The sequence below is a fragment of the Equus asinus genome, chromosome 16 (assembly GCF_041296235.1).
Source record: "Equus asinus isolate D_3611 breed Donkey chromosome 16, EquAss-T2T_v2, whole genome shotgun sequence".
Lineage (NCBI taxonomy): Eukaryota > Metazoa > Chordata > Mammalia > Perissodactyla > Equidae > Equus > Equus asinus.
This window is the reverse complement of record NC_091805.1, coordinates 8,307,357-8,332,126: the sequence shown is the minus strand read 5'-3', so window position 1 is coordinate 8,332,126 and position 24,770 is coordinate 8,307,357. Positions and strand designations below refer to the sequence as shown.

At 36.0% G+C, this 24,770-nt stretch overlaps 2 protein-coding genes across 8 annotated transcripts in view; one reads left to right on the top strand and one right to left on the bottom strand.

The window, feature by feature from the left end:
* The window catches only part of SRSF11 (serine and arginine rich splicing factor 11), a 43,894-nt gene extending 35,389 nt beyond the window's left edge, over positions 1–8,505 (bottom strand). For 2 of the 4 annotated variants that reach the window (XM_014867261.3, XM_070486584.1), the window contains exon 1: positions 8,342–8,505. The gene's annotated coding sequence lies outside the window, so the exon portion shown is untranslated. The remainder of the gene's footprint in view (positions 1–8,341) is intronic. The other 2 variants (XM_014867270.3, XM_014867262.3) reach the window with 2 other exon arrangements.
* The window catches only part of LRRC40 (leucine rich repeat containing 40), a 60,664-nt gene continuing 44,387 nt past the window's right edge, over positions 8,494–24,770 (top strand). For 3 of the 4 annotated variants that reach the window (XM_070486580.1, XM_044749562.2, XM_070486579.1), the window contains exons 1-3: positions 8,506–8,732; positions 21,364–21,545; positions 22,639–22,712. In XM_070486580.1, the coding sequence (XP_070342681.1) occupies positions 8,582–8,732; positions 21,364–21,545; positions 22,639–22,712 (407 nt within the window). In that variant the 5' untranslated portion in view covers positions 8,506–8,581. Of the gene's footprint in view, positions 8,733–21,363; positions 21,546–22,638; positions 22,713–24,770 lie in introns of all 4 variants that reach the window. The other variant, XM_014867257.3, reaches the window with a different exon arrangement.

Genomic DNA, 24,770 nt, shown 5'->3' with positions numbered 1-24,770 from the left:
TGTGTATATCTATACAATGTAGTATTATTCAGCCATAAAAAATGAGGAAATCTTGCCACTTGTGACAACATGGATAGACCCTGAGGGCACCCATGCTGAATGAAATAAGTCTCACAGAGAAAGACAAATACGTATGTATGATCTCACTCACATTTGGAATCTAAAAAATAAACAAACCCCCCAACTCACAGAAAAAGAGATCAGATTTGTGGTTACCAGGGAGGGGATGCAGGGGGAGGGGGAATTGGAGGCAGGTGGTCCAGTTACAAGATAAGTGCGTGCTAGGGACGTAATGTACAACATGATGACTATACTGAACACTGCTATATGATACATAGGAAAGTTAAGAGAGTAAATCCTAAGAGTTCTCATCACAAGGAAAAACTTTTTTTTTCTTTTTCTTTTATTTTGTATCTATATGAGATGATGGATATTAACTAAACTTATTGTGGTAATCATTTCACGATATATGTAAATCAAATCATTATGCTGTATACCTTAAACTTACACAGTGCTATATGTCAATTATATCTCAAACTGGGAAAAAAAAGAACACTTGTAATAAAGATATTTTTAAGAAAACAAATCTCATGTCTTTAGATGGAAGCTCTTCAATTAAAAGGCAGAATAGGCACAGGTGCGTACAATCGCTCTACCCGCTGGACGCCATGCCCTCAGTTGGAGAGGCAAGTCACCTCTGTTATTGTTAGCCACCTTTGTTCACACTAATGGAAAAGATGATGGAGTCCTCCAAATTGACACAATTTTGCAAATCTGCACAAGCAGCAGGCCTTTCATCAAATTAGTTGTTAAGCAGTTCTTCCCCTCTAGCAAACACTTTTTTTGAGGACAGGGAAGGCAATGTATTAATCTTTGTATTTCTGATGCCCAACAATATTATACTGCAACCAAGTCAGCATCTGACAAACACTTACTGAGTAGCATCAATGTGCTAGAGACTTTATAAATGCCTCACATAATCTACTCAACAAAGGCTTGGCAAATGAAGATAGCAATGCATTTATTAGATTTACAGTGAAATTTGAGATAAACAAAGTATTTGCCTATACATTTTTTTCTGTATAACATAGAAAGCAACAAGAAAAATCTAGCAAATAAATTTCTTGCTTACAAATCTGCAACTTTTAAAAAACTTATCTGCAGATCTATTTTAATTTGTATTTCCAATTCTACAAATTAGATAATTGTACTTCTAGTCAATTTCTAATTCTATAAATAAGTCTATAAATATTAATATCTGTTTTAAAATCAAAATGGTAAATCCCACTCTCCTTTCCCCTGTTCCATCTAAATGAAAGGGAAAGTTAGCATTAGGGGACTGATGGACAGATGGATGGATGGACACACACCAGGATAGAAAAAAAGTAAAGTTTATTTCCAAATACTTGTTTCATATTGTTCAATTTATACTGTCTATCAATAGCCAGGATTCTATATCTACATTTTAAAATTGACAGCACAAGGTCTATGAACATCTTGAAATTGTAGGCAAAAATTTGTATGTGCCCATTTTTCAAAGCTTTGTTTTTATGATTATGATAGAGGGAAAAGTTAGTAGTCTGAGCATTAAGACATTGTTGCCTATATCCATAGGCACAGTATTCTCGGCTAGAGTGTATATGAGTCGCTTGGAAAATCACAGTCAATTTATTTGTAGAGATTTGTTTGGCTTTTTGGATTGAAGGGAGTCAACAAAAATATTTGGATGGGGAAGCTCCAGGTACTAATTACTCAATACTATCCTCTATGTTATATAAGATTCTTTTAGAATCTCAATTGAGAAAGGCCACTTGAGGGGATGCTTCATAATCTTAAAAAAAAAAAAAGTGCAAAATAAATCCAGTAGAGTTATATGTATCTTTAAGTAAAAAGTCTCAAGCATTTTAATATTAAATAGTTTTCCCCAATCGAGGCATTAGACATTTGCACCATTTGGGCTCCTTTTTTTGGCTACACTGTAAAATTAACTTTCTTTTCATGAAACTTTCTCTTTCCAAAGAGTCTTATAAAACTGGCAAAAACGAAAGTGTACTCAACTCAGTGATAAGAGGATCGAGATTAACCGAATGCTTTTAAAATGACTTTTAATCCTCACAATACTTAAAAGGTGCTACAGTGATTAAGAATGCAGGCATAGAGCTGGGACACGAAGGGGCTTGAGCACCAGTTAAGATAACTGTGACCACTGGATTATTACTTTGTGCTTCAATTTCCTCATCTGAAAAATGGGGATAACAGTAATGCCCACTCACCGGGTTGTTGTGAGAATATTAATGCAAACGCTTAGAAAAGATAAATATTAACTACCATTATTATCCCTACTCTACAAGTTAAAAATCTTTCATCTTGAAAAATGAATGGTTACCTCAACTGGGTTCCATTTTACACCATCACTTTATTTTAGGCTGGTACCTTGGACTGAATCTATTTCATCATTCACACGAAAGATAGGAATCAGAAGAGTTACTTTACATATTGAGAAGAGTTTCTTATTTAAGATCCTACATTCTAACATAGGTTTGTTTGTGGCATATTAAAAAAAATTATTATAAAGTAATAAATATATAATGTTAAATATCCAAACTATATGAGCAGAAAAAGTAGAAGTCCCCAGTCCACTCCCCATGCATGCTCTCAACTACTATAATAGGTGCTTCCTATAATTAGCCACATGAGTCTCAATTACCTGTGAAAAATGGGGATAATGACATAAACGTTTTTAAGATTAGAAATATTATGCATATGAAGCACCTAGCACAGAGCCCAGCACACAGGCGCTCAATGCACTCAATAAACAGTATATACCATTATAGGAAAGTCTGTGTTCAACTTCCTCATCTTTCCAATGGATGAATAATAACAATACTTCTGTCTTATCGTAGAGTATTACTGTCAAATGTGAAACCGCTTTGTAAACTGTTAAGTGGTAGTAAACATGTGAAATATACTATTATTAGATGCCCTTTCTCCTTTGAGGCTGCTGCACAGAAACATGACACCAACAGATTTCAGATTTTCATATTCATTTTGATCCTAAAGCAGTACTTTACCAATAGCATGAATAGATAGGTGACAGCTAAACAAAACATTCCCTTTTTGATAAAACACAAATGTTTCACAGAAAATTCTTTCTAGGAAGGCTTCAGTTACTTGTGTACAGTTTTAGAGCAAGAGTATTATTCTTATTTTCAAAAGACACAACAGCACTTATGTTCAATTAATCTCAAATCAACAGTACTGCGACATGGGTCAGAGCAACAGACTCTCAAATGACTAAAGACAGAAAAACAAAGAGAAATATTACTAAGTACACAAAACAATCTGAATCCCTGACACAAGCTTTTCCCCCCACAACTGCCACCCCAGGTGCTTGAAACCATGAACTGCAGTTAGTTTCAAGCCACAATTAGCTCACATTGAAGTCTAAAGCATGTGGAGACACGAATCAAATAATTATTTTGAAGGAGGGAAGAGAGGTGGAAAGGTAACTTTCTAGGAAATGAGGAGTTAAAAGAAAAGCAAAAAGGTCAGCATTTCTAAAATGGAAAATAATCAAAGTTGTATTAATGGAAGATAAATTTAGTGATGAGTGCAAAACATCTATCCCTAGAAAGATGAAGAGCAAAGCTGGGTTCACAGATTTGCATTGCAGGGATCAAGTATTTGAATGTTCACTAGTGTTTCAACACTCCAACGACAGTATCTTTCAAATTATTTAAGTGTATGTGTCCATGATATTTTAAAGGATGGAAAAAAAAATGATGTAGAAAAAATTGTGGACAGTCTTGAAAGTATTCTGCAAGTTAAATTAGCTTTTATCTTAATTGCAATTGTGAGTATAAATATTCCATCTTGAAATTTGAGTATCAAATTTTTTAATAAAAATCTATTGATTGTGATTGTCACCAAACTAGCAAATTATTCATATTTTTCCCCCTTATCAACTTAAGTTGACACTAAAAATAAACTCTCAGGGACCATATCACGTCTTATTAAAACTGTTGGGAAGCTTTGCTCACATAGAGCAATATTTGCCATGTACAATCATTTACTGCCTCTCTTTTTGTTTTGAGGAAGATTAGCCCTGAGCTAACATCTGCTGCCAATCCTCCTCCTTTTTGCTGATGAAAACTGGCCCTGAGCTAACATCCAAGCCCATCTTCCTCTACTTTATATGCGGGACATCTACCAAGGCATGGCTTAGACAAGCAGGGTGTATGTCCACAGCCAGGATCCGAACCGGTGAGCCCAGGGTTGCTGAAGCGGAACCTGTGAACTTAACCGCTGCACCACCTGGCCAGCCCCAATGTCTCTCTCTTTTTGAAGTACTGAGCAAATAAAGTTGCATCCGAATCCAATAGAGCAAAACTGTTGGCAGGGTATGATAAAACGTCAGATTTTAAAATAGTAGATTTTGATTAAAACTTACTTTAAACAGATTTATTCAGCAGTGGTTTTGTATGTGTGAACACAATTAAAGACAATAATATTATGAGGTACATTCTAGAGTTTGGTGCCCCAATTTTATCTCTGTATCACTTTACTACTTTAGAGAAAATTCATAAAACCTTTACAATTAATATTAAAATAAAGACTTTAAGTCACAGAACACATTAATCTTGAAAAAAGATTGAGAAAAGAGCTGTTAAAGGTTAGGAGTCAGAATGGGAAACATTTTCAGCTGATTTTAGAAAAACAAATAAACAATATCATGATGCTTTTTATTTAATGACATGAGCAAGACTGCTTTACAACCACCCCCACTTCAAATTCCTTTTTTTCAACAGAAAGAAAATAAAAAATAAAACTAAAAGTGATCAGAATCAAAAAAAATTTTTTCTAATTAGTTCCTCCACTTTTCTTCATACGAAAAACACTAGCATGTAAAACCTTTTGATAAGAGGAAAATGAAAATGATATTTTCCTAAAGCTGGTGGACTAAAATTCTTTTGTATTGAAGGTAGAAAGAAAGAAAAGACTCGATATTTGAATCAAATATTAAATTTCCTAGAGCAAGCTCATTGCTTCATGATTCAAAAGCAAGAAAGAGAAGCACAGGGAACATGCAAAGAATACACAATTGAATAATCTAAAATAAAATGCACCCTCTCCATCTGAAAAACTCACCACACACAATTCTAATAACAACAAAATGCAATTCAAAGTCACATTTGAAACTATGAATAAAAATGCAAAATATGTACTGCCTTCAAAGAAATAATATAGAATGTTTTCTACTGACTGCGTTCAAAGTTGGTCAACATAGGCCTGAATGGAAAATGTGAAACTGCAAATTGAAATTTTTAAAGGAAACTAAAAGACACGTGTAACAAACACTTTTAAAGTTGAATATTTAAAACATGAAGAGCCTTTGTCCTATAGAATTTTGCCCTCAATTTTGATAACTTATAGCACCTTAAGGGACAAATCTAGAAAGAAAACCTTACTTGAGTAATAAGTGTATGAGAATATTAAAAAATTCAACTCAAAAAACATTTAATAAGCAATATATGTTAGGTCCAACAACTCCAATCAATGAGCGTTAAAAAGTAAAAGGTTCTCTCAATAAGTAACTTCAGCATAAAATAGCAGTTCTCACAGGTAAGGCAATATTCTGAAAGATAAACATAATACTGATTCAAAATAGGCTAAATCTAAATCTGATAGTTTACACAAAAAGAAACTTCCTAGGAATGTCTAAGAAGCAAATTCACTTTGCTCTTATTTGATAACATTTTTTAAACAAATATGCTTGAAAAATTTGCACAAATTAATGCATTTTCCTTTACTATAATTTCTCAGTTTGCCTCAATAAATCCATCTTATCAACTGGACCTTTCAGCTCTGAAAAAACCTAACGTAGCAATGTTCATAAGAGTACTACAGCCATGTCTGAAAACGTCTTATTAAATTTTAATGGTAGAGACAAGCCACTATCTTACTTTGATAATAGTCTTACTTTCCATTATGAAAGAGATGAGCATTCTTTGGCCAATATAATTCTTAGGCTCAACATATTTTTGGTTTCTTCACTTTCTTTTTTCATTTAGCAAAGAAGCTAGAAGACTGAAACACCCCCATTACTTTAATAAAATCAATATAATAAATTGTAGCTAGACAAATTCTGTTACAAAAAGCTATGCAGTAGTCTCTAGGCCCTACACAGGAGATGTCCATTTCATATTATTTCAGTAACCCTTTTTTTTTTTTCAAACAAGGAAATACTTTCATTTAAATGCTCATGTTGAAAAAGGGTTGGGTTTTTTGTTTGTAATGCATTCTTCCTAAGTAATGCAATTGATATAAAGCGCTAATTCCCACAAATATAACTATATATAACTACACTCTCTAATAAAGAAGCACAAGTTGATAAGCTTTCAGTTTCTACCAATGTGAGATAAAACACGTAATTTTCCCGATTGCATGAGATAAAAATTTTCACCCTCACTTGCTCAATCTGCACTTGCCACATAAGTACAATACACAGTGTATTACAGGTATATACTAGTAAGACCTTTACATATGTCAGTTTATATCTATTAAAGTTTACCTCAAGTATATATGGTCGCTTGGATTTTTCAGATTTACTTTTCTTACACAAAATGAAACGTTTCAACATAATACTATAATTAAATGTCAACAATGAAATATTTAACTTCAGGTAGAAGCACAATAAGTGAAAAAATTACACCTGGCTGTTATTTTAAAAAATGTTGAACTAAACAAGAATCTATTGTGGAGGAGGGGTGGCTATTATAAAATTTTCTACTTGAGCAATTCATCCTCCAAAGGCAGGCTGTCATATGCTACAAAAGACAAAAAGGGTTTTCTCTAATAAACACCTTTCTCTTAAAACATAATTGAAGTGTCCCTTAAAATGGTTCCAGGATAAAAGCCACTAGGCAATCATAACGATTAACGAGAAAGGTTTTTAAGAGAGACGTGGTTCAAATTCCTGGTCATACCACTTATAGAAAACTTGTGACCTTTGGCAAGTTTCTTACTCCCTTTTAGCCACAATTTCTTCATCTGCAAAATTGGTCATTGTGCTAAATAAGAGATAGCAAAAAAGGTATTATTAGTACTCAGCCTGGCACTTAGTGAGGGTTCAATAAGGTAATTACAATCATCATTGTCAAGACATACGGGGGTGGGGGTTCATTAGTGCAAAACTGCAAAAACTACTATAGTCCTTGCTTTAAAACTCTTTTCTTGCTTGGTAGTATAACTATTGTTACTTTTCTGCTGTTCCCTTTCAGTGTACAGGACTCTACAGAAGAAGGAAAAAAGCAAGAGGGGGTTAAAAACCGAATTATTCAGGTAGCAAGAACCTGAACTCAGGCTAAACTGTGTGTGATGCAGAATCTGTCAGGGGACCATCATCCTATCTTGCAAACATCTTACCGATTCCCCAGCCGAGCTGAGGCGGAGTGAGGAGGATACTTCCAGGCACATGCTTTTAAAACAAAATCACTTCAGGCAAAAGAAAACTCTAGCACCCAAGACAGGCCTAAAGATGCTGAGTTCCTAAATGTTTGTTGAATGAATCAAGAAAGCCGTACATTTCAGACCGAAACTAACTTTTGAGGAAAACCGAGTTACTGAACAAAATTCTCATTTTCTTTTCTGACCTGGAGTTCCTTTCCTCACCAAGCGCTCAATCTTTACACCTTTATCTTCACTTATTTAAAAAGTCGAATGAGATAGGTATTATTATCCCTAAATTAACGAAAAAGGAGTGAGCTTTAAAAACGGTTAGGTAAACTGCCTAAAGTCATCCGGCTTGTAAGATACAGAGGCAGCCGGGATTCGAACTCACACCACTAGGACTCCGAAGTCCAAGCTGTTTCCGCTACACCAAAGCTTGCGCCTGCACTTGGCTCGCTACACCGTCCGGTAGAGAGAACATTTATTATTAAGCCATTTTTTTTTTCCTTCTTCTCTCTTGTCAACCCTTCCATTTCACACCACCTCCCAGGCTGGGCTATAAACTCGATCCCACAACAGGCAAGGTGCACTCAGTCTACGAGCCGGAGTACAGGCCCGAAGAACAGAAATCTGTTGTATTTTCTACGCCGAACGGAGGTCTGGCGCCACCACCACAAGCGACAGCACAGGCTGGGGTCCAGCGAGCCTGCAGACCGCGCCCAGGTCTCAAGTTTTGGTCAAGGCCCACGTTCCGGCCCGGAGAGGGGAGCAGAGAAGGTTAGCCTTTCCCGCACCGTCGCCACGGCGGGAGCTCGGAGGACAAGGTGGGAGTCGCAGGAAGAGCGCAAACGATAACCCTAGAGCCCCTCTGCGGCCCGTTAAACGCACTTACTTGAGCGAAGTAATTCCAAGACAGAAGGCCGGCACCGGCAACGGGAAGGACTCCTCCGTCCTCCAGCCGCGGGCGCTGACGCTGACGACATCGGGGCCGCGCCGGCAGGAGCGAAGGCCCGGCGCCAAGCCACGAGCCCAGCGCACGGAGCGCGCGCTCACGGCGGGGGCGGGGCCGCACGGCGGCGCCGCCTTTACGCGTCACGGGCGGGGCGCTGCTGCTGGGCCCTGGCGTTTGAACATGTCGCGCTTGAAGGGAGTGGCGGACCGGGATTCCCGAACGGGTTTCAGAGCTGAGAGGAGAGACTGCGGTGCCTCGGTTCCCCAGGGGCTGTTAAAGGCGGCGAGGAAAAGTGGCCAGTTAAACTTGTCCGGGCGGAACCTCAGCGAAGGTAAGATGCCCAGGATCGGCCCGATTGAGTGTCCTGTCACAAAGCAGCCTCCCTTTCCTCTGGCCGGACTTTGGCCCCTTTGCCCCGGGCTCCCAGCCGGGATTCTCGCGCTCCTGTTCAGGCAGTCGTCACACTGCCAGTGGCTCGCTTAGCCCGGTTCAGATCCTGCTTTCACTCCAGGAATCTCTGGCGAAGGGACCCTGCTTGGAATATGGCCAAAATTGAAACGGGGCGCTGTCTGGGATTCCCACATCATGTGGGTTAAACAACGTAATGTGTGACTAAATTAGTTATCACGTGATGGGCAAGAACTTTGTTTCTTTAGCCCTCATCTTCCTCTTCTTAGTTTGATCTCTTAGGGCTAACACTGTGGATTGATCTGTTCCTTTGTGAACTTAGAGTGAATGCCACTCTTGCCTGCCAACACTCTTCTGGATGCAACTGGGCAGAGGCCTAAATAAAAAAGAATAATCACCGTATTTCCTAAATTGAGGATCAAGATAGATGCAATACAAAGTGAATTTGGGGCCATCCTGAAAAACCTAGTAAAGATCAACAAGCACCAATCTGGACGCCATGAATGAATCATAGCCAGATGCTCTTCTGATTGTCTGCCCTGTAAAGGAGGGAGTAGAAAGTGGGGGGAGAGAATATAGCATTCCTCCTGTAATGTTTTCCTCTACTTATATTCAGGTTTTTGGCTATCTGGGGTTAAACCTTCCATTTTCCTTCTCCTTATTGCTTTTTTATTGTGCCACAAACAGATTAGACCAAGCAAAGGAACACTTGCTTGAATGAGTGAAAGGATACATGACATAAAATCTCTGCTCTACTTGCAAACACTTTTAATCCACAGGAACGTAGATATTTTAAAACTACAGATGTGCGTAGACACTTACTTGTCCCAAAGCCTGGAACAGACTCTGCTCAGAGGTCACACCTCAGAGAGGCCCCTTACTAACTACCTTATCTAAATACCATTGTTAACACTGTTCTCTTGCCTGTTTAATTTTTTAATAGCATCCGTCACTATGAGAATTTATATTATGTATTTGTTTGTTTTTTGTCTTCTCTGTCCTCATGAGGTCAAGGAGCTTTGTTTTGTTCATTGTTGTGTCCCTAGCACCCAAAATAGTGCTTGGTACATAGTAGATTCTTGTTAAACATTTGTGGGAGGAATACGTAAATGAATGAATATTCCTAAATACTAAGTGATGTTTTGGACTGTACTTATTGATTGGACCCAGATGATTTAGTCTGTTGAAGTTTTGGAGAGCAAATGAATTTTGACTCTTAGCTCCATGATGATATGGATCTGGGCTGTTTAGGTTGTTATTGTATAAACAGAGTGTGACACAATACCTGGCACATACGAGGTACTCAATAAATGATGTTGAATGTGTGAATACAGTATTTCATAGGAGAGAAAAGACATAAATGGAAGAGGCACATGGTATGTGTAGCTTATGTATCAGAAAGGAATCTTTGTAACATAGAAAGTATTTCTCTGTCTAGCTGTAGCCTTCAATTTCATCTCTTGTCACTTAACCTTTGACACCCAAACCGCTGTAATTCTCAACTATTTATAGTCCCTTCTGGGGCCATGCTCCTTATCTCCATATCTTTGCTCATGTAATTTGAGATGCTTAATCTCACTGTGCCTTCTCATCTATAATGTGGTAGTAATAATAGGACTTACTAAGGTTTAAATGAGATAATACACGTTAAGTGCCTGGCACATGAAAAATACATAGTAAAAATTGGCTATGGCTGTTATCATTGCAGTAGCCTCCTAAGTGGTTTCCTGGATTTCTTGTTTTAAATCCCACCCTCTAAATCAGTGTCATTACCAAGAGTTATCTTTCCAAAACACAGATCCATTATGTCATTCATAACATTTAATGACTCCCATAGCCTGCAAGATTCAGTATAAAGTTTTTAGTACAACATACAAAAGACTTTTGAAATCTTGCCCCTAAGTACCTACAATGAGGGCTCCCATCTCTTTTCAGAATCCAATACTTTACCAATAACAACAATACCAAAAAACATCTTTTCTCCAAAGAACCATACATTAAGTCTTTTTAGAACAGTTTTAGCTTTCCAGGAAATAGAACAGATAGTACAGAGAGCTGCCATATACACCCTTTCCCCAGCCTATAGTTTCCCCTTTTATTAACATGTTGCATTAATATAGTACATTTGTTAGAAGTGATGAAACAATATTGATACATTATTATTAATTAAAGTCCATAGTGTACATTACTATTCACTCTTAGTGTTGTACAGTTCTATGAGTATTGACAAATGCGTAGTGTCATGTAGTCACCATTACAGTCTCATATAGAATAGTTTCACTGCCCTAAAAATCCCCGGAGCTCTACCTATTCATTCCTTAGCCTGCTTCCCCTGAAGCCCTGGCAGCCACTGATCTTTTTCCTCTTTCTGTGGTTTTGCCTTTTCCAAAGTCATATAATTGGAATCATATAGTATGTAGCTTTTCCAAACTGGCTTTTTCCACTAAGCCATATGCATTTAAGGTTCCTCCGTGTCTTTTTGTGGCTTGATAGCTAATTTCTTTTTATCACTGAATAATATTCTATGGTATGGATGTACCATTTTGTTTATGCATTCACTTTTTGAAGGACATCTTGGTTACTTCCAGTCTTTGGCTATTATGAATAAAGCTGCTATTTGTGTTCAGGTTTTTGTGTGGATGTACGTTTTCAACTTATTTGTGTATAAATCTAGGAGCACCATTGCTGGATCACATGGTGGGACTATGCTTAGCTTTGTAGGAAGTTGCTAGACTGTCTTCCAAGGTGGATGTACCATTTTGCATTCCCACCTGCAATGAAAGTTCCCCTTGTTCCACATCCTTGCCACCATTTGATATTATCAGGTTTTTGGAGTTTAGCCCTTCTAATAGGTATGTAGTAGTATTGCATTGTTGTTTTAATTTGCTGTTCCCTAATGACATATGATGTGGAACATCTTTTTATATGCTCCTTTGCCATCTGTATATCTTCTTTGGTGAGGTGCCTGTTCAGATCTTTTGCCCATTTTTTAATTGAGTTCTTTCTTTTCTTACTGTTGAGCACGTTTATCCTTTATTCATCTTTTTTATGCCATATGTCTCTGCTTAATAACTGATGGTTCAATGAGTAAGTGCCACATAGAAGTAAGCCAGTGGCCTGTTGGTTATGGTTCTTAAAATCTCTGTTATATGGGGGCCAGCCCAGTGGCGGAGTGGCTAAGTTCACACACTCTGCTTTGGCAGCCCAAGGTTCCCTGGCCTAGATCCCAGGCTCTGACATATGCACCACTTGTCAAGCCATGCTGTGGCAGCAGCCCATATACAAAGTAGAGGAAGATGGGCACAGATGTCGGCTCAGGGCTAATCTGCCTCAAAAACAACAACAACAAAAAAACCTGTGTTATATGAAGTATAGATAAAAGCTACAGAAGTTTGTGGGTTTTTTTGACATAATGAAGGTAATTGCAGAAAACGATTGTCATTCTCTTTTCTGGTAAACTTTTACTAACTTGTTTCTTGTACTGGTCTACACATTGTTATACTTTTATACTGATTTTTTAAAAAAGTCCTCTCATTATCTTTATTATTATCCCCAAATATTATTACCTAAAATTATGAATTACATTCAAAAAGTATTATCAAACATGGCTTCTTTCAGATTACTGTTGATATGTGAGAGATGTTTTATATGAAAGGTGTGAGATGAATATGAGTGTTTGTATGCTATGGGGAGTTACCGATACTTACTTAAGCAGCATTTGTTATACACCTACTGTCTATGTTTCTTCCAGATATTGTGCTCGGTACTGAGGAAGCGAAATGACACTTCAAACAATTCATAGTCACATAAGCATTTTAACATAAGCTTTATTCAAATTTGTTTATTAAGAATTGCACCTGTTAAACAAATAATACCTTTTTATATTATACTGTGTCTTTCTTTCCCTCCTTCGTATTTATACAATCATATAAATGTATTTGTAAAGTACAGTCATGTCCATTATTTCTACATTGGAGAAATAGAACCTAGCCTTTAATTTTGATGTATATAATAAAAAGCAGTTAAAATTCTGTTGATTCTTGTTCTTAGATGGTGGCCTCCTTAAGTCAGTTCTTCTTAATGGAAACACTTAAGAGCAGTGATATTTTTATGAAATTAGTGAGATTTTATTAACTTGATAGGGTTGTTAACTAGTGCAGAATAACTTTTACCTGTAACTGAAATTTGGGTACTCTTGAGGGTTTTTGGATGCCCCTTCTTCTTATTTATTTATTTATTTATTTATTATTATTTTGCTGGGGAAGGTTCACTCTAAGCTGACATCTGTTGCCAGTCTTCCTCTTTTTTTTTTTTTTTAATGTGAGCTGCCACCACAGCATGGCCACTGACAGACAAGTAGTGTGGTTCCCTGCCTGGGAACTGAACCTGGGCCACTGAAGTGGACTGCGCTGGACTTTAGCCACTAGGCCTTCAGGGCTGGCCCAATACCCCTTCTTTTTATAGGCCATAGTTCTTTTGTGAACATAACATTTATTATTTTCTTCTTTATAAAAGCCTTATGTCTACTATAGAAAAAATAGAATCTATAGAAAGTACAGAAAGTGAAAATAACCATCCAGAGTTAATCACCATTGATATTTTGTAGATTTCCCTTCTATAGTTCTTTGTGTGAATATGTATGCATAATTTTTCTGTTTTTTATTTTTAGAATTGTACTGAGTCAGACTTCTATTTGTACATTTTTCACTGTCACTTGAAAAATCTGATTATTTTTAATGGCTTTGTAATATTCCATCTTATGACCACTATAATTTACTTAAACATCCAAATATTGTTGGCAGTTTAAAGTCACCATTGTTAGTGTCAGTTCTATAACTTACTTAGAAAGGTATGCCCAACCAAAATAACTTAATAACCAACTTCAAAGAAGAATATTAGAAATATTCTGGAAATTTTAAGTGGCAGCTCTTTTTATGAGCAGCAACATGAGAAAATGTCGTCATTTGATTCAATATAGATATTGCAGCTTTTTCATTGGACCAGATAAAATGAAGATGGAGTTGAAAGGAGGATTGATTGTTGCCTTGTGGTTGCATGACTGGCAGAACAGTAGTGTAGGGATGTTTTTGGGTGATTCATCAAAAACTGAATGAAGGAGAAAAGGTGCCGGAGTTTGGAACAAAAGAATGCTGTAAATTCTAAAGGAAACCACACTGTTGAACTGACAGGAAAATTGGTAAGTGGATAATTTATTAAATACGCCCGTTAAATTAGTTTGGAAGCCATGTTATCCGAAATGGAAATGTGGGTGTAAGCCTTGAAGAGAGCAGTTTGGCTAGTTTCTATTTGTGGAATTGAGTCCATAAGTCTAGGGCACCTAGGCCTCGAGATGTCGTGCCATCTGTTTTAGGGTAATGAGAATTTACGTTATTCAGTATGCACGGTTTGTTATAACAGGATAAAAAGTGTAACATAAACCATATATTTACCAAGGTTTAAATCACCATGCTCAAATCTGTATTCACCATGTTCTGTTTTACTGTTTAGCTTGACTCTGTATTTTGACTACTTGTTGTCTTAATGGAATTTACTGTGATATTCTAAACAGCTAACAAGAATTAACCAAAGTATTTAGATTTTAATAGCAAATAATTCCAGAAAGAAACTATGCCTCCAGGTGAGTAGATCATCAAAACAAGCTAATTCTTAAACAATTCTTAGAACTGAGAGCAAGAGGAAAGTGCTTTAATGTATACATAATGGCAGAATCTTGAGGTGAACATGTAATTTTTAATATACTGAAATCCAGGGAAGTCTGCTTATTCGGATTATAAAACAATGAACCAGATAGTTAATTGGAAATCCCATTCCTCTTTCTTGATCTGTTAAAATAGTTCTAAACTATAGTGTCTCACTCTCTTGAAATGTGTATCTCAAGTTATTACCAATGCTAAAGTTTGTTTAATAAAGTAGTACAAATTTAAACTTATCTCTAAATCAATGTCATGTTTGTTCACTCGCATTCTGATATGTTTTTTTCAGTAGGAGAGGAAAGTTGGTATTGCTAACAAGTGAATGGCATCTGTCATAGATATTGTCCCAGGAAAAATACAGACTAGGAAGAATGAAATCAGAGTTTCAGTGAAGCTTTTCTTCACTACAAAACTGAACGTATTCTCAAGTTAAAGTAATAAATTCAAAAATCTTTTCTCTTAAAGTGATTGGTAAAAATGTTTCCTTCTTCATATGTTAAACATTGTTTCATTCTTTTTTGCAGTATCCTCCCGGACTTCAGGGGAGAACAGCTCTCTGCAGGCATTCTAACATAACAAAAATATATCCCTCGGAATCAACCTCAAGCTGCAACTGAGTTAATGCCTTCCATATAGCTTTGTAATTTTACTCTGGAGTGTATATGTATATGTTTTGTTTCTTATTAAACTTTAAAGATAGTATGAAAGTGGCACCGCAATATTGTGATTTGTCAATATGGGATTCTTTCTTTAATGAGGCCATTGGTGGCCATGAATAAACTACTGTAGAGAAAATTGGAAAGTTTATCAGTGAGCTTTCCCTGATCCTTTACATAGTGCTTGATTTATTGGTTTCTTCTTTTAAATTGCTCATAATTGGGTAGACAGTTTAGTGAACAACATTCGTAAGATAAGCTGTTATCAAAATATTACCCTGCACCTAGCAAAAGCATTTTTGTAACTACTCTTGTTAGGTCTTAGCATTTAAGTGACAATGGGGCCCTCTTACTAAATCAACAAGGAAATTGGGACCAGAGATGTTAAGTAACTGGCCAGTCTGAACTTTCCAGTACAGTCTTTGTGTAGACATATGTTATCATTTCTGTTGAGTTACATACCTGAGCGTGAAATGGCTGGACATACAGTAATAAGTGTGTATGTAACTTTATAAGAGTTCACTAAACTGTTTGTCACTGGTAACGTGAGAGTCAATTGCTCCACATCATTACCAACACTTTGTATTGTCAAGTCTTTTTAACATTAGCCCTTCTTATGGTTGTGTTGTAGTATCTCCTCATGGTTTTATTTACATTTCCTTGATGACTAATGATGTTGAACGTCTTTTCAACTGCTCGTTAACCATCTGTATATCTTTTGCCAAGTGTTCAGATTTTTTCTCTATTTTTTAATTGGGCTGTTTGTCTTACTGAGTTATAAAACCTTTTATATTTTGGGGATACAAGTCCTTCTAAGGTTGTCTATCTATACTGGTACCTATCTAATATAGTCTCCCAGTCTGAGGCTTGCCTTATTTTCTTAATGATTTCTCTAGAAAAACATGAGTTTTTAATTTTGATGAAGTCAAATTTTTCAATTTTTTTCTTTTGTAATTTGTACTTTTTCTGTACTAAGAAATTTTATCTATTCTGAGACTGTGAAGATTTTCTCCTCTTCTTTCTTTTAGAATTTTTATAGTTTTATCTTTTACATTTAAGTCTATAATCTATTTGGAGTTAATTTTAGAGTGTGTCACAAGGTAAAGGTTAAGGTTCATTTTTTTATCCATATAAATTTCCAGTACCATTTTTTTTTCTTTTAGAAAGATATCTTTTTTTTTACAGATTTTATTTTTCCTTTTTCTCCCAAAGCCCCCCGGTTCATAGTTGTGTGTTTTTAGTTGTCGGTCCTTCTAGTTGTGGCATGTGGGACGCCGCCTCAGTGTGGCTTGACGAGTGGCGCCATGTCTGCGCCCAGGATTCGAACTGGTGAAACCCTGGGCCACCAGAGCGCATGAACTTAACCACTCGGCCGCGGGGCTAGCCCCTCAATTTCCAGAACCATTTGTTGAAAAAACTATTTTTTTTTTTTGAGGAAGATTAGCCCCTAGCTAACATCTGCTGCCAATCCTCCTCTTTTTGCTGAGGAAGACTGGCCCTGAGCTAACATCTGTGCCCATCTTCCTTTACTTTATATGTGGGACGCCTACCACAACATAGCTTGCCAAGCTGTGCCATGTCTGCACCTGGAATCCAAACCAGCGAACCCTGGGCCACCAAAGCGAAACGTGCGCACTTAACTACTGTGCCACTGGGCCAGCCTGACTATTCTTTTCTCATTAAATTATCTTTCTGCCTTTGTTGCAAATCAATTGACAATATTTTATTGCTTGGAATTTTTCCTGAACTCTTCTTTTTTTTGGAGGAAGATTAGCCCTGAGCTAACTACTGCCAATCCTCCTCTTTTTGCTGAGGAAGACCAGCCCTAAGCTAACATCCATGTCCATTTTCCTCTACTTTATATGTGGGATGCCTGCCACAGCATGGCTTTTGCCAAGTGATGCCATGTCCACACCCGGGATCCAAACTGGCGAATCCTGGGCCGCTGAGAAGCGGAACGTGCGAACTTAACCACTGGGCCACCAGGCTAGCTCCTGAACTCTTCTGTTGATCTGTATGGCTGTCCTTATGCTAATACCACACTGTCTTGATAAGCTTTATGGTAAGACTTGAACTCATGTACTGTTAAGTTCTGCAACTTTCTTGGTCTATTTTAAAATTGTATAACCTATTTTAGTTCTTTTGCATTTCAATATACATTTTAGAATCAGCTTGTTAATTTCTACAGAAAAGCCTTCTTGGATTTTGATTAGGATTATACTGAATCTGTCAGTCATTTAGGGGAAAAGTGACATCTTAATAATATTGAGTCTTCGAGCTGTAATGTGATTTATTTCTCTACTTATCTAGACCTTCTTTAAGTTTTCACAGCAGTATTTTGTATTTTTATACCACAGGTCATGCATATATTTGTTAAATATGACGTTGAATATTTCATGGTTTCTAGATGCTGTGTCTTGTAAATCTTTAAGCATTTAAAAAAAATCTCCAGTTATTGATTGCTAAAACATAGAAACAGTTTATTTTTGTATATTAAGCTTAAATTTTGTGACTTTTGTAAACTCTTTACATATCAGTTTTTTAGTGATTCCTTAGGATTTTCTACATAGATGTTGTCTGCTAATAGAGACAGTTTTACTTCTTCCTTTTCAATCGGAATGCCTTTTATTTCTTTTTCCTGCCTTATTGCACTGGTCAGGACCTCTAATATTGAACCAGTGAGAATGGGCATCCTTGCTTTGTACCCAACTTTAGAGAGAAGGCACTGAGTCTTTCACCATTAAGTATGATGTTACCTGTAGGTTTTTCATAGTTACCATTTATCAGGTTGAAGGAATTCCCTTCAATACCTAGTTTTGGGGGAGTTTTTATCTTGAATGATTGTTGAATTTTGTCAGATGCTTTTTTTGCATTTCTTGACAGTCATGTGGTGTTTCACTTTTTTTTCTGTTATTATAGTAGAATGCATTGATTGATTTTCAAATGTTAAAGCAGACTTGCATTCTTTTTTTTTTTTTTTTTTTAAAGATTTTATTTTTTCCTTTTTCTCCCCAAAGCCCCCCGGTACATAGTTGTGTATTCTTCATTGTGGGTTCTTCTCGTTGTGGCATGTGGGACGCTGCCTCAGCGTGGTGTGATGAGCAGTGCCATGTCCGCGCCCAGGATTCGAACTAACGAAACACTGGGCCGCCTGCAGCGGAGCGCACGAACTTAACCACTCGGCCACGGGGCCAGCCCCCAGACTTGCATTCTTGATGTAACTCCCATTTGGTTGTGATGTATTATCTTTTTTATACGTAGATGCTAAATTTGTTCAGGAATTTGGGGTCTACAATCATTAGCAATTTTGGTTTGTAGTTTTTCGGATTTAGTTTTTCCCTTTTAATGTCTTTATCTGATTTTGGTATCAGGGGGTAATGCTTGCTTTATAAAAGGAGTTGGGAATTGTTCTTTCCTCTTTTCTGAAAGAGTCTGTGTAATACTGGTATCATTTCTGCTCTAAATGTCTGCTAGAATTCACCAGTGAAGCCATCTGGACCTGGATTTTCTTTGTGTTAGTGTTTTAAATAGTAAATTTAATTTCTTTAATAGATGTAAAGCTACTCAGTTTTTTAGTCGCTCTTGTGCTTTTTTTTCCCTTTCAGGGAATTTGTCCATTTCATCTAAGTTGTTGAATTTATGGGTATAAAGTCAATCTTTATATTCCCTTATCCTTTTCACATCTGTAGGATCTCTAGTGATAGTCCCACTTTCAAAGAACCAGGTATTGGTTTTATTGCTTTTTATCTATTATTTGTTTTTTATTTCATTGATTTCCACTCTTTATTTCCTTACTTCTGTTTACTTTGGGTTTAATTTGTTCTTTTTCTACCTTCTTAAGATTATAGCTTAGATCATTGTGAGATGGGATTATATAGGAAGCAAGACTAGCCATGAGTTGATAATTGTTAAAAGTGGGTGATGGGTACATGGAGTGCTATTTCACCGTACTGTTTAAATTTGTGTATGTGTTTGACATTTTGCATAATACTTTAAAAATTCATGAAGCAAATCTAACTCCATAGTAACTTTGTTTCAGGTTTATATGCCTATTAACTTTCATTTTTATGTGACGGTTTCTATCTTATGAATTGGTAAACTACTTTTAGGATGACCCTACAATAATTCCTCAATAATTAGGACTATTTATACCTTTTAATAGTTCTTCTTGTTTGGGGGGAGGGAAAGAAAAGTGACGTGAATCTTGATGCTATAAGCTCTTGAAGATATTGGGATACCTCGCAAACAATTAATAGGGTAAAGAACAAGCAGTCACTGTTTATGGAAAAGCAAATTGATACATGTTCAATAACAGTATAATATCAACAGTTGGATCCATGCCTTGGTAGTTCCCACAAAGACAAATTTTGTTAACAAAAATATCTGAAATGATAATAGTAAAATTTTAATGTTCGTTTAGTGTACTTGATGGGTAACAAGTATTTTTATTGTGTTGTGTATAAATTTCTTGTGCTCCGCACCTTTCTCCCCCAAGAAAAAAGAACTTGTTATTACATTACTTTGCAAGTACAATCATCTTAATGTATCTATGTATAGGTGTTAGAAAAAAATATATGCACAAGTGCTCTACATATTTTATTTAGGAGTAGAATTGTGCATATCACGTAGCTTCCTTTTTTATTTTGTATTGTTTTGTCTTGCCTTGTTTTATTCTTGAGCTTTTTGTTGGTGATGCAAAGGTTATGGCACATTGGATTTGGCACTTTTTTCCCTTCAAGAGTAACATTGATTTTTAGTCAAATATAGGAGCATCCCCATTTCTACTGTCTCCTTGGTGTCAGTAAGTTGACACATGCCAATGCTGCTGTGTTTCTCATTCCCACCCAACCATCCATACCTACACATCAAAATAATAGTAATGATAATGATAAATTTTATGGTGCTTTTGCTCTCAGAAGAGTTGGGAAGAGTGAATTTTGTTTTGTTTTGTTTTGCTTTAAAAATAAACGTCCATGTACAAACAGAAACATGGGTGGATCCACATTCTGTATTATTAATATTTGCTGGAGATTCATTGAAAGAAGTGTAGAGAAGGAGACTACTTAAGCAGAGAGAAGGGGTAGGAGACGGATCTTATAATTTATTCTAATACGAATATATTATATCTCATTTTGAAATGAGATATCTCATTTTGAAATGAAATAATCTCATTTTGAAATGATAGTGACTACAGGGCATAACTAATGGTTGCCTTGATTAGCATTAGCTTAAAGTTCAAAATCATACCCATATGTAGTCCTACTTTTATCAAGGAATGAAGGACTCTGTTTCAAATAGTTTTGCTACAACACTACAGCAAGTTGGTATCTTCTGGAGCTTCACGCTGTATAGTGATTAACTTGCATTCTTCCTGTTCAACTTATACAGTCTTATTTGCTATGTTAAAGGAATTGTTGTATTTGCTGCAATAAAATTAACACAATGTTGTCTGGTGGAGTAAGAAACAAAATTGTATGTCAGGTAAAATAGCAACTACTAGAGTCAGATTTGCCTTCCAAATATTCACCAAGAGGCAAGACATAGCTTTGCTAGGGTTTCAATCCCGTCTCTGCTACTTACCAGCTGTTTAACTCTGGTAAATTATATATTCTCTCTGTGCCACATTTTTCTCATCTATAAAACAAGAATAGTAATAGCGCATACTTCATAGAGTTATTGTGAGGTTTAAATGAGTTAGTATGTTAGAAAATTGCCAGGTATTTGTAAGTGTTAGCTATTATTATTATTAACTATTACTATTACCAGTGCTTTTTCAGACTTCGTATGTACTTCTGTCTAAGTTATAACATTACCTGATAAATGTGATTTCCATGCCTTCTGTGTTATTCTGTTAGCATAATGGCAGCCTCCATTCTTTGTCTTGTGTTTCTATCACAATGTGTTGTGCAGAGTGTGTATATAGTAAATACAGTTAAATGAAGAAAAAAGTAAGATCTCATATGTAAAATACGTATCACATATTCTGTTTTTGAATAAAATCAACTTTCACTCTAATCAGTTGCAATTCATTGCTATTTGGCTTACTTGAAAGTGTGTTTTTTTAAATGTTTCAGAAATTACTTGTCAGTGGATAAACTGAATAGCTATTATAAAAGTATGTCACTTAGGATCTCACTTCTTGTTTTCTTTCATTTTGTTTTTGGTGTGGTGGTGGTGGAAATAGTGCCTCAATGTGTCTGGAGAATAAATGTGGATATCCCTGAGGAAGCTAATCAGAATCTGTCATTCAGTGCTGCTGAACGATGGTGGGAGCAGACAGATTTGACCAAACTAATCATATCCAACAATAAACTTCAGTCACTTACAGATGACCTCCGACTCCTGCCTGCGCTCACTGTTCTTGATGTAAGTCCACAGATTATAAACATGAGTCTTTAGCTGAAGAAACTCTAAAGCTAACTTTAGGCTTTGATAAGCAGAAAACTCATGTTTAATTGGTAGAATGCAAGGAAGGTTAACAAATTATTGTGTTAGGCATAGTATAATGGTTAAACATGAGACTTCAAATTGTGACTGCCACTTGATAGCTGTGAGACCTTGGGCACGTTACCTCTCTGTGCCTCAGTTTCCACATCTATAAACCAGGATGGATATGACTACTTATTTTGAAAGATTGTTCTTAGAATTAAATGAGTGAAAGCATACAAACGGAATCGGTGTTTAGCAAGTGGTTGCTGCTGCTTGTTTTTTATTACTATTACTTTTATCATTTTTCTAGACATTAAAATAAGTACTTAAGATTGATTTTTAACTTGCTCCCAACACTGACTTAAATTGTTGAACTTAAATTTTTGTGCGTTTATTCAGGAACTGTGTTGTTAGTCTCTAATTGCTGCGTCATGTGGTTAAGTAAGGCATGAGTAGTTTCTTCATAACCTACGGACTCCTGATCTACTTCAGTTAGGAACATCAAAAATCTCCCAATTTATGTCTGAAAAGTTGGATCTGATCAAATTTCTAGAGCAGGTTTTGTTTTCTTCACCTGTAAAATGAATGGATTGGCTTAGGTGTTCTCTGAGGTTCCTTGTGCTTTGAAAACCATATGATTCTGTGAGAACATAAGCAAAGTCCTGCTCCCCCTCTTCATTTGTTTTTTGTATGTGATGACGTAAATCATGCCATCAGAGGGCTGTTCTTAGTTTCTCATCCTCTCATCTCTATTTGAGATTGAAATTATACTCAATGAGGCAAAGTTGTTTCTTTTTTAATTGTTATATTTAAAATTGATGACATTGCTTCATGAACAATGAACAGCAGTTTGGTCAGTTTCAAACTCTTTTTCCTCTTCTATGCACGGAAGAAATTATCAATAGCCCCAACTTGATGCTGTTGAATTAGAGGAATGGAATTATTGTTGAAGAATTTTGTATAATGGCAGAGCTGATATAGGGTTAATTCTAAGACTAAGATAGTGACTGTGTCTTTTAATAACTTTTAGATACATGATAATCAGCTGACATCCCTTCCTTCTGCAATAAGAGAGTTAGAAAATCTTCAGAAACTTAATGTCAGGTAAAATTTAATCTTTATTTCAGTATTGCTATTATAAGGGTGTAAATCCAATATTCTTTAAGTTTTTTTTCTAACATTAGAAAATATTTTTGTATTATCTTAAAAGTGATTAAAGCAGAATAAGAATTTTAATTCTCAAATTATTATTTTTTTTAAGATTGGCACCTGAGCTAACATCTGTTGCCAATCTTCTTTTTTTTCCCTTCTTCTTCTTCTTCTCCCCAAAGGCCCCCAGTACATAGTTGTATATTCTAGTTCTGTGTCCCTCTCATTGTGCTGTGTGGGGCGCTGCCTCAGCATAGCTTGATGAGTGGTGCCATGTCCACACCCAGGATCCGAACCAGCGAAACCCTAGGCTGCAAAGTGGAGCATGTGAACTCAGCCACAGGTCTGGCCCCCAAATTATTTTTATTTTTTGTTTTAAAATTGCCTACATGTTTTCTAGTTTTACAAATTTAAGGCCAGTTGATTTTTTAAAAATACTTTTTGTTTTGTGAAACAATTTTTGGTCGTTATTTTAGAAAACCTCTTTGTTGATAATGTCAAGTTTTAAGTTACTTTGATATTCTAAAAAATATCTGGGTATTAAGTGATAAGAAATTTAAAACCATTCTTTCATTAATGATGAAAAATTTCATTGTTTTGATATTAGTAGTTTTTAAACTTTTCCCAGGACTCCTAGGGTTCTACTTCTTGTACTATTGATAGATACATGAAAGTCAGGCACTTAAGACTCTAGCTAACTGCCCTTCAATACACATCCAGACTTTTGAGAAAGAATAACTGCCTTATGTGTTATATATACACAGATTAAGGGAAAAAGGATTAGGGAAGATTTCCTTTAGGAAGAGAAACAAAAAGGTTTAGGCGTTCAAAACATAGTTTGAAAACTATGGTTTATATAATAGATGTGGTTACAGATCTTTCTAACATAGCATAGTCAATTCTCAGTTTTCTGGAGGTCAGTTAACTGGTTTGAGAGAAAATAGTTCCTCAAGTAACAGTCCTTATCTGGTAAAAAAATTAAAATTACCGTAAATCAGAAAAACTGTCTATCCATTAAAAGATGCTAATTGTTTAGAACTACATTAGAACCTCTTTCTCCTATAACTTGAAGGCATGCATGTGGGCTGCAAAGGCAAGAATGGGAGGGTTGAGAGGAAGAGGTGAGGGAGTATGGAGTGGGTGTGGCTGTAGCTTTACCTTCCAACACCTAAGCGTATAAGTGTTAGCATGGAGGAAATATGTAACTAGAATTACATCTCTGTCCAACTAGATTCCTGTCAAGTATACAGAGATTTCAATTAAGTAACCAGCAATAGAAACTAATTTTTGACAATTTTTAGTGGTTCTTATTTTAGAAGACATCTTTTGGCATTTTTATTCCAATTAGTTTTATTTTAATATAATTTAAGTTTATTGTTACCATTTTATATATCTCACTTCCCCATTATTTGTCAAGTAATTGTTTGTGGCATTAAAATAAAGTAGAAGTCCTAAGTGGATAATTAAATTGAGGTAAAGCTGGGAATAAGTTAAGTCAAGTCATCTCTTAATTATCAGAGAGTGTATCATCCTTGGTGGGTTGAGACTTCTCCGAAACCAATAAGATGAACATCTCTGTAGAAGGACTGAGCTGAAAAGTTAAGACTAAGTACAAAGAAGAGTGGAGTTGCATATTATATCCAACTGGACATTCCAGGCCCTCAAACAGAAAGAGCTTTTTTTGTTTTCAGTGTTAAATTTAAAACATAATCCCCATATAAGATGTTGACTCCGTTGTAGTATATGTGTGCACATATCTTTGTCAAAATTTAAAAACTCGAATATAGTATAAAAAATTGAGTCCAATATATCCTTTCATATTACATGCAAAATCAAAAGTTGATTATAAGGAAGCAATCAAAAGTTCACAAATTCTTTGCTTGGTTAAAAACCTTTATTTCTTTGAAACCCTCAATCTAATTACTTTAGATTACCGTCATTTGAATGAGTGTATTCTTTTAGGATGGTGAAGTGTGATAAGTACTTGAAATTGGTAACATATTTCATTTTTTT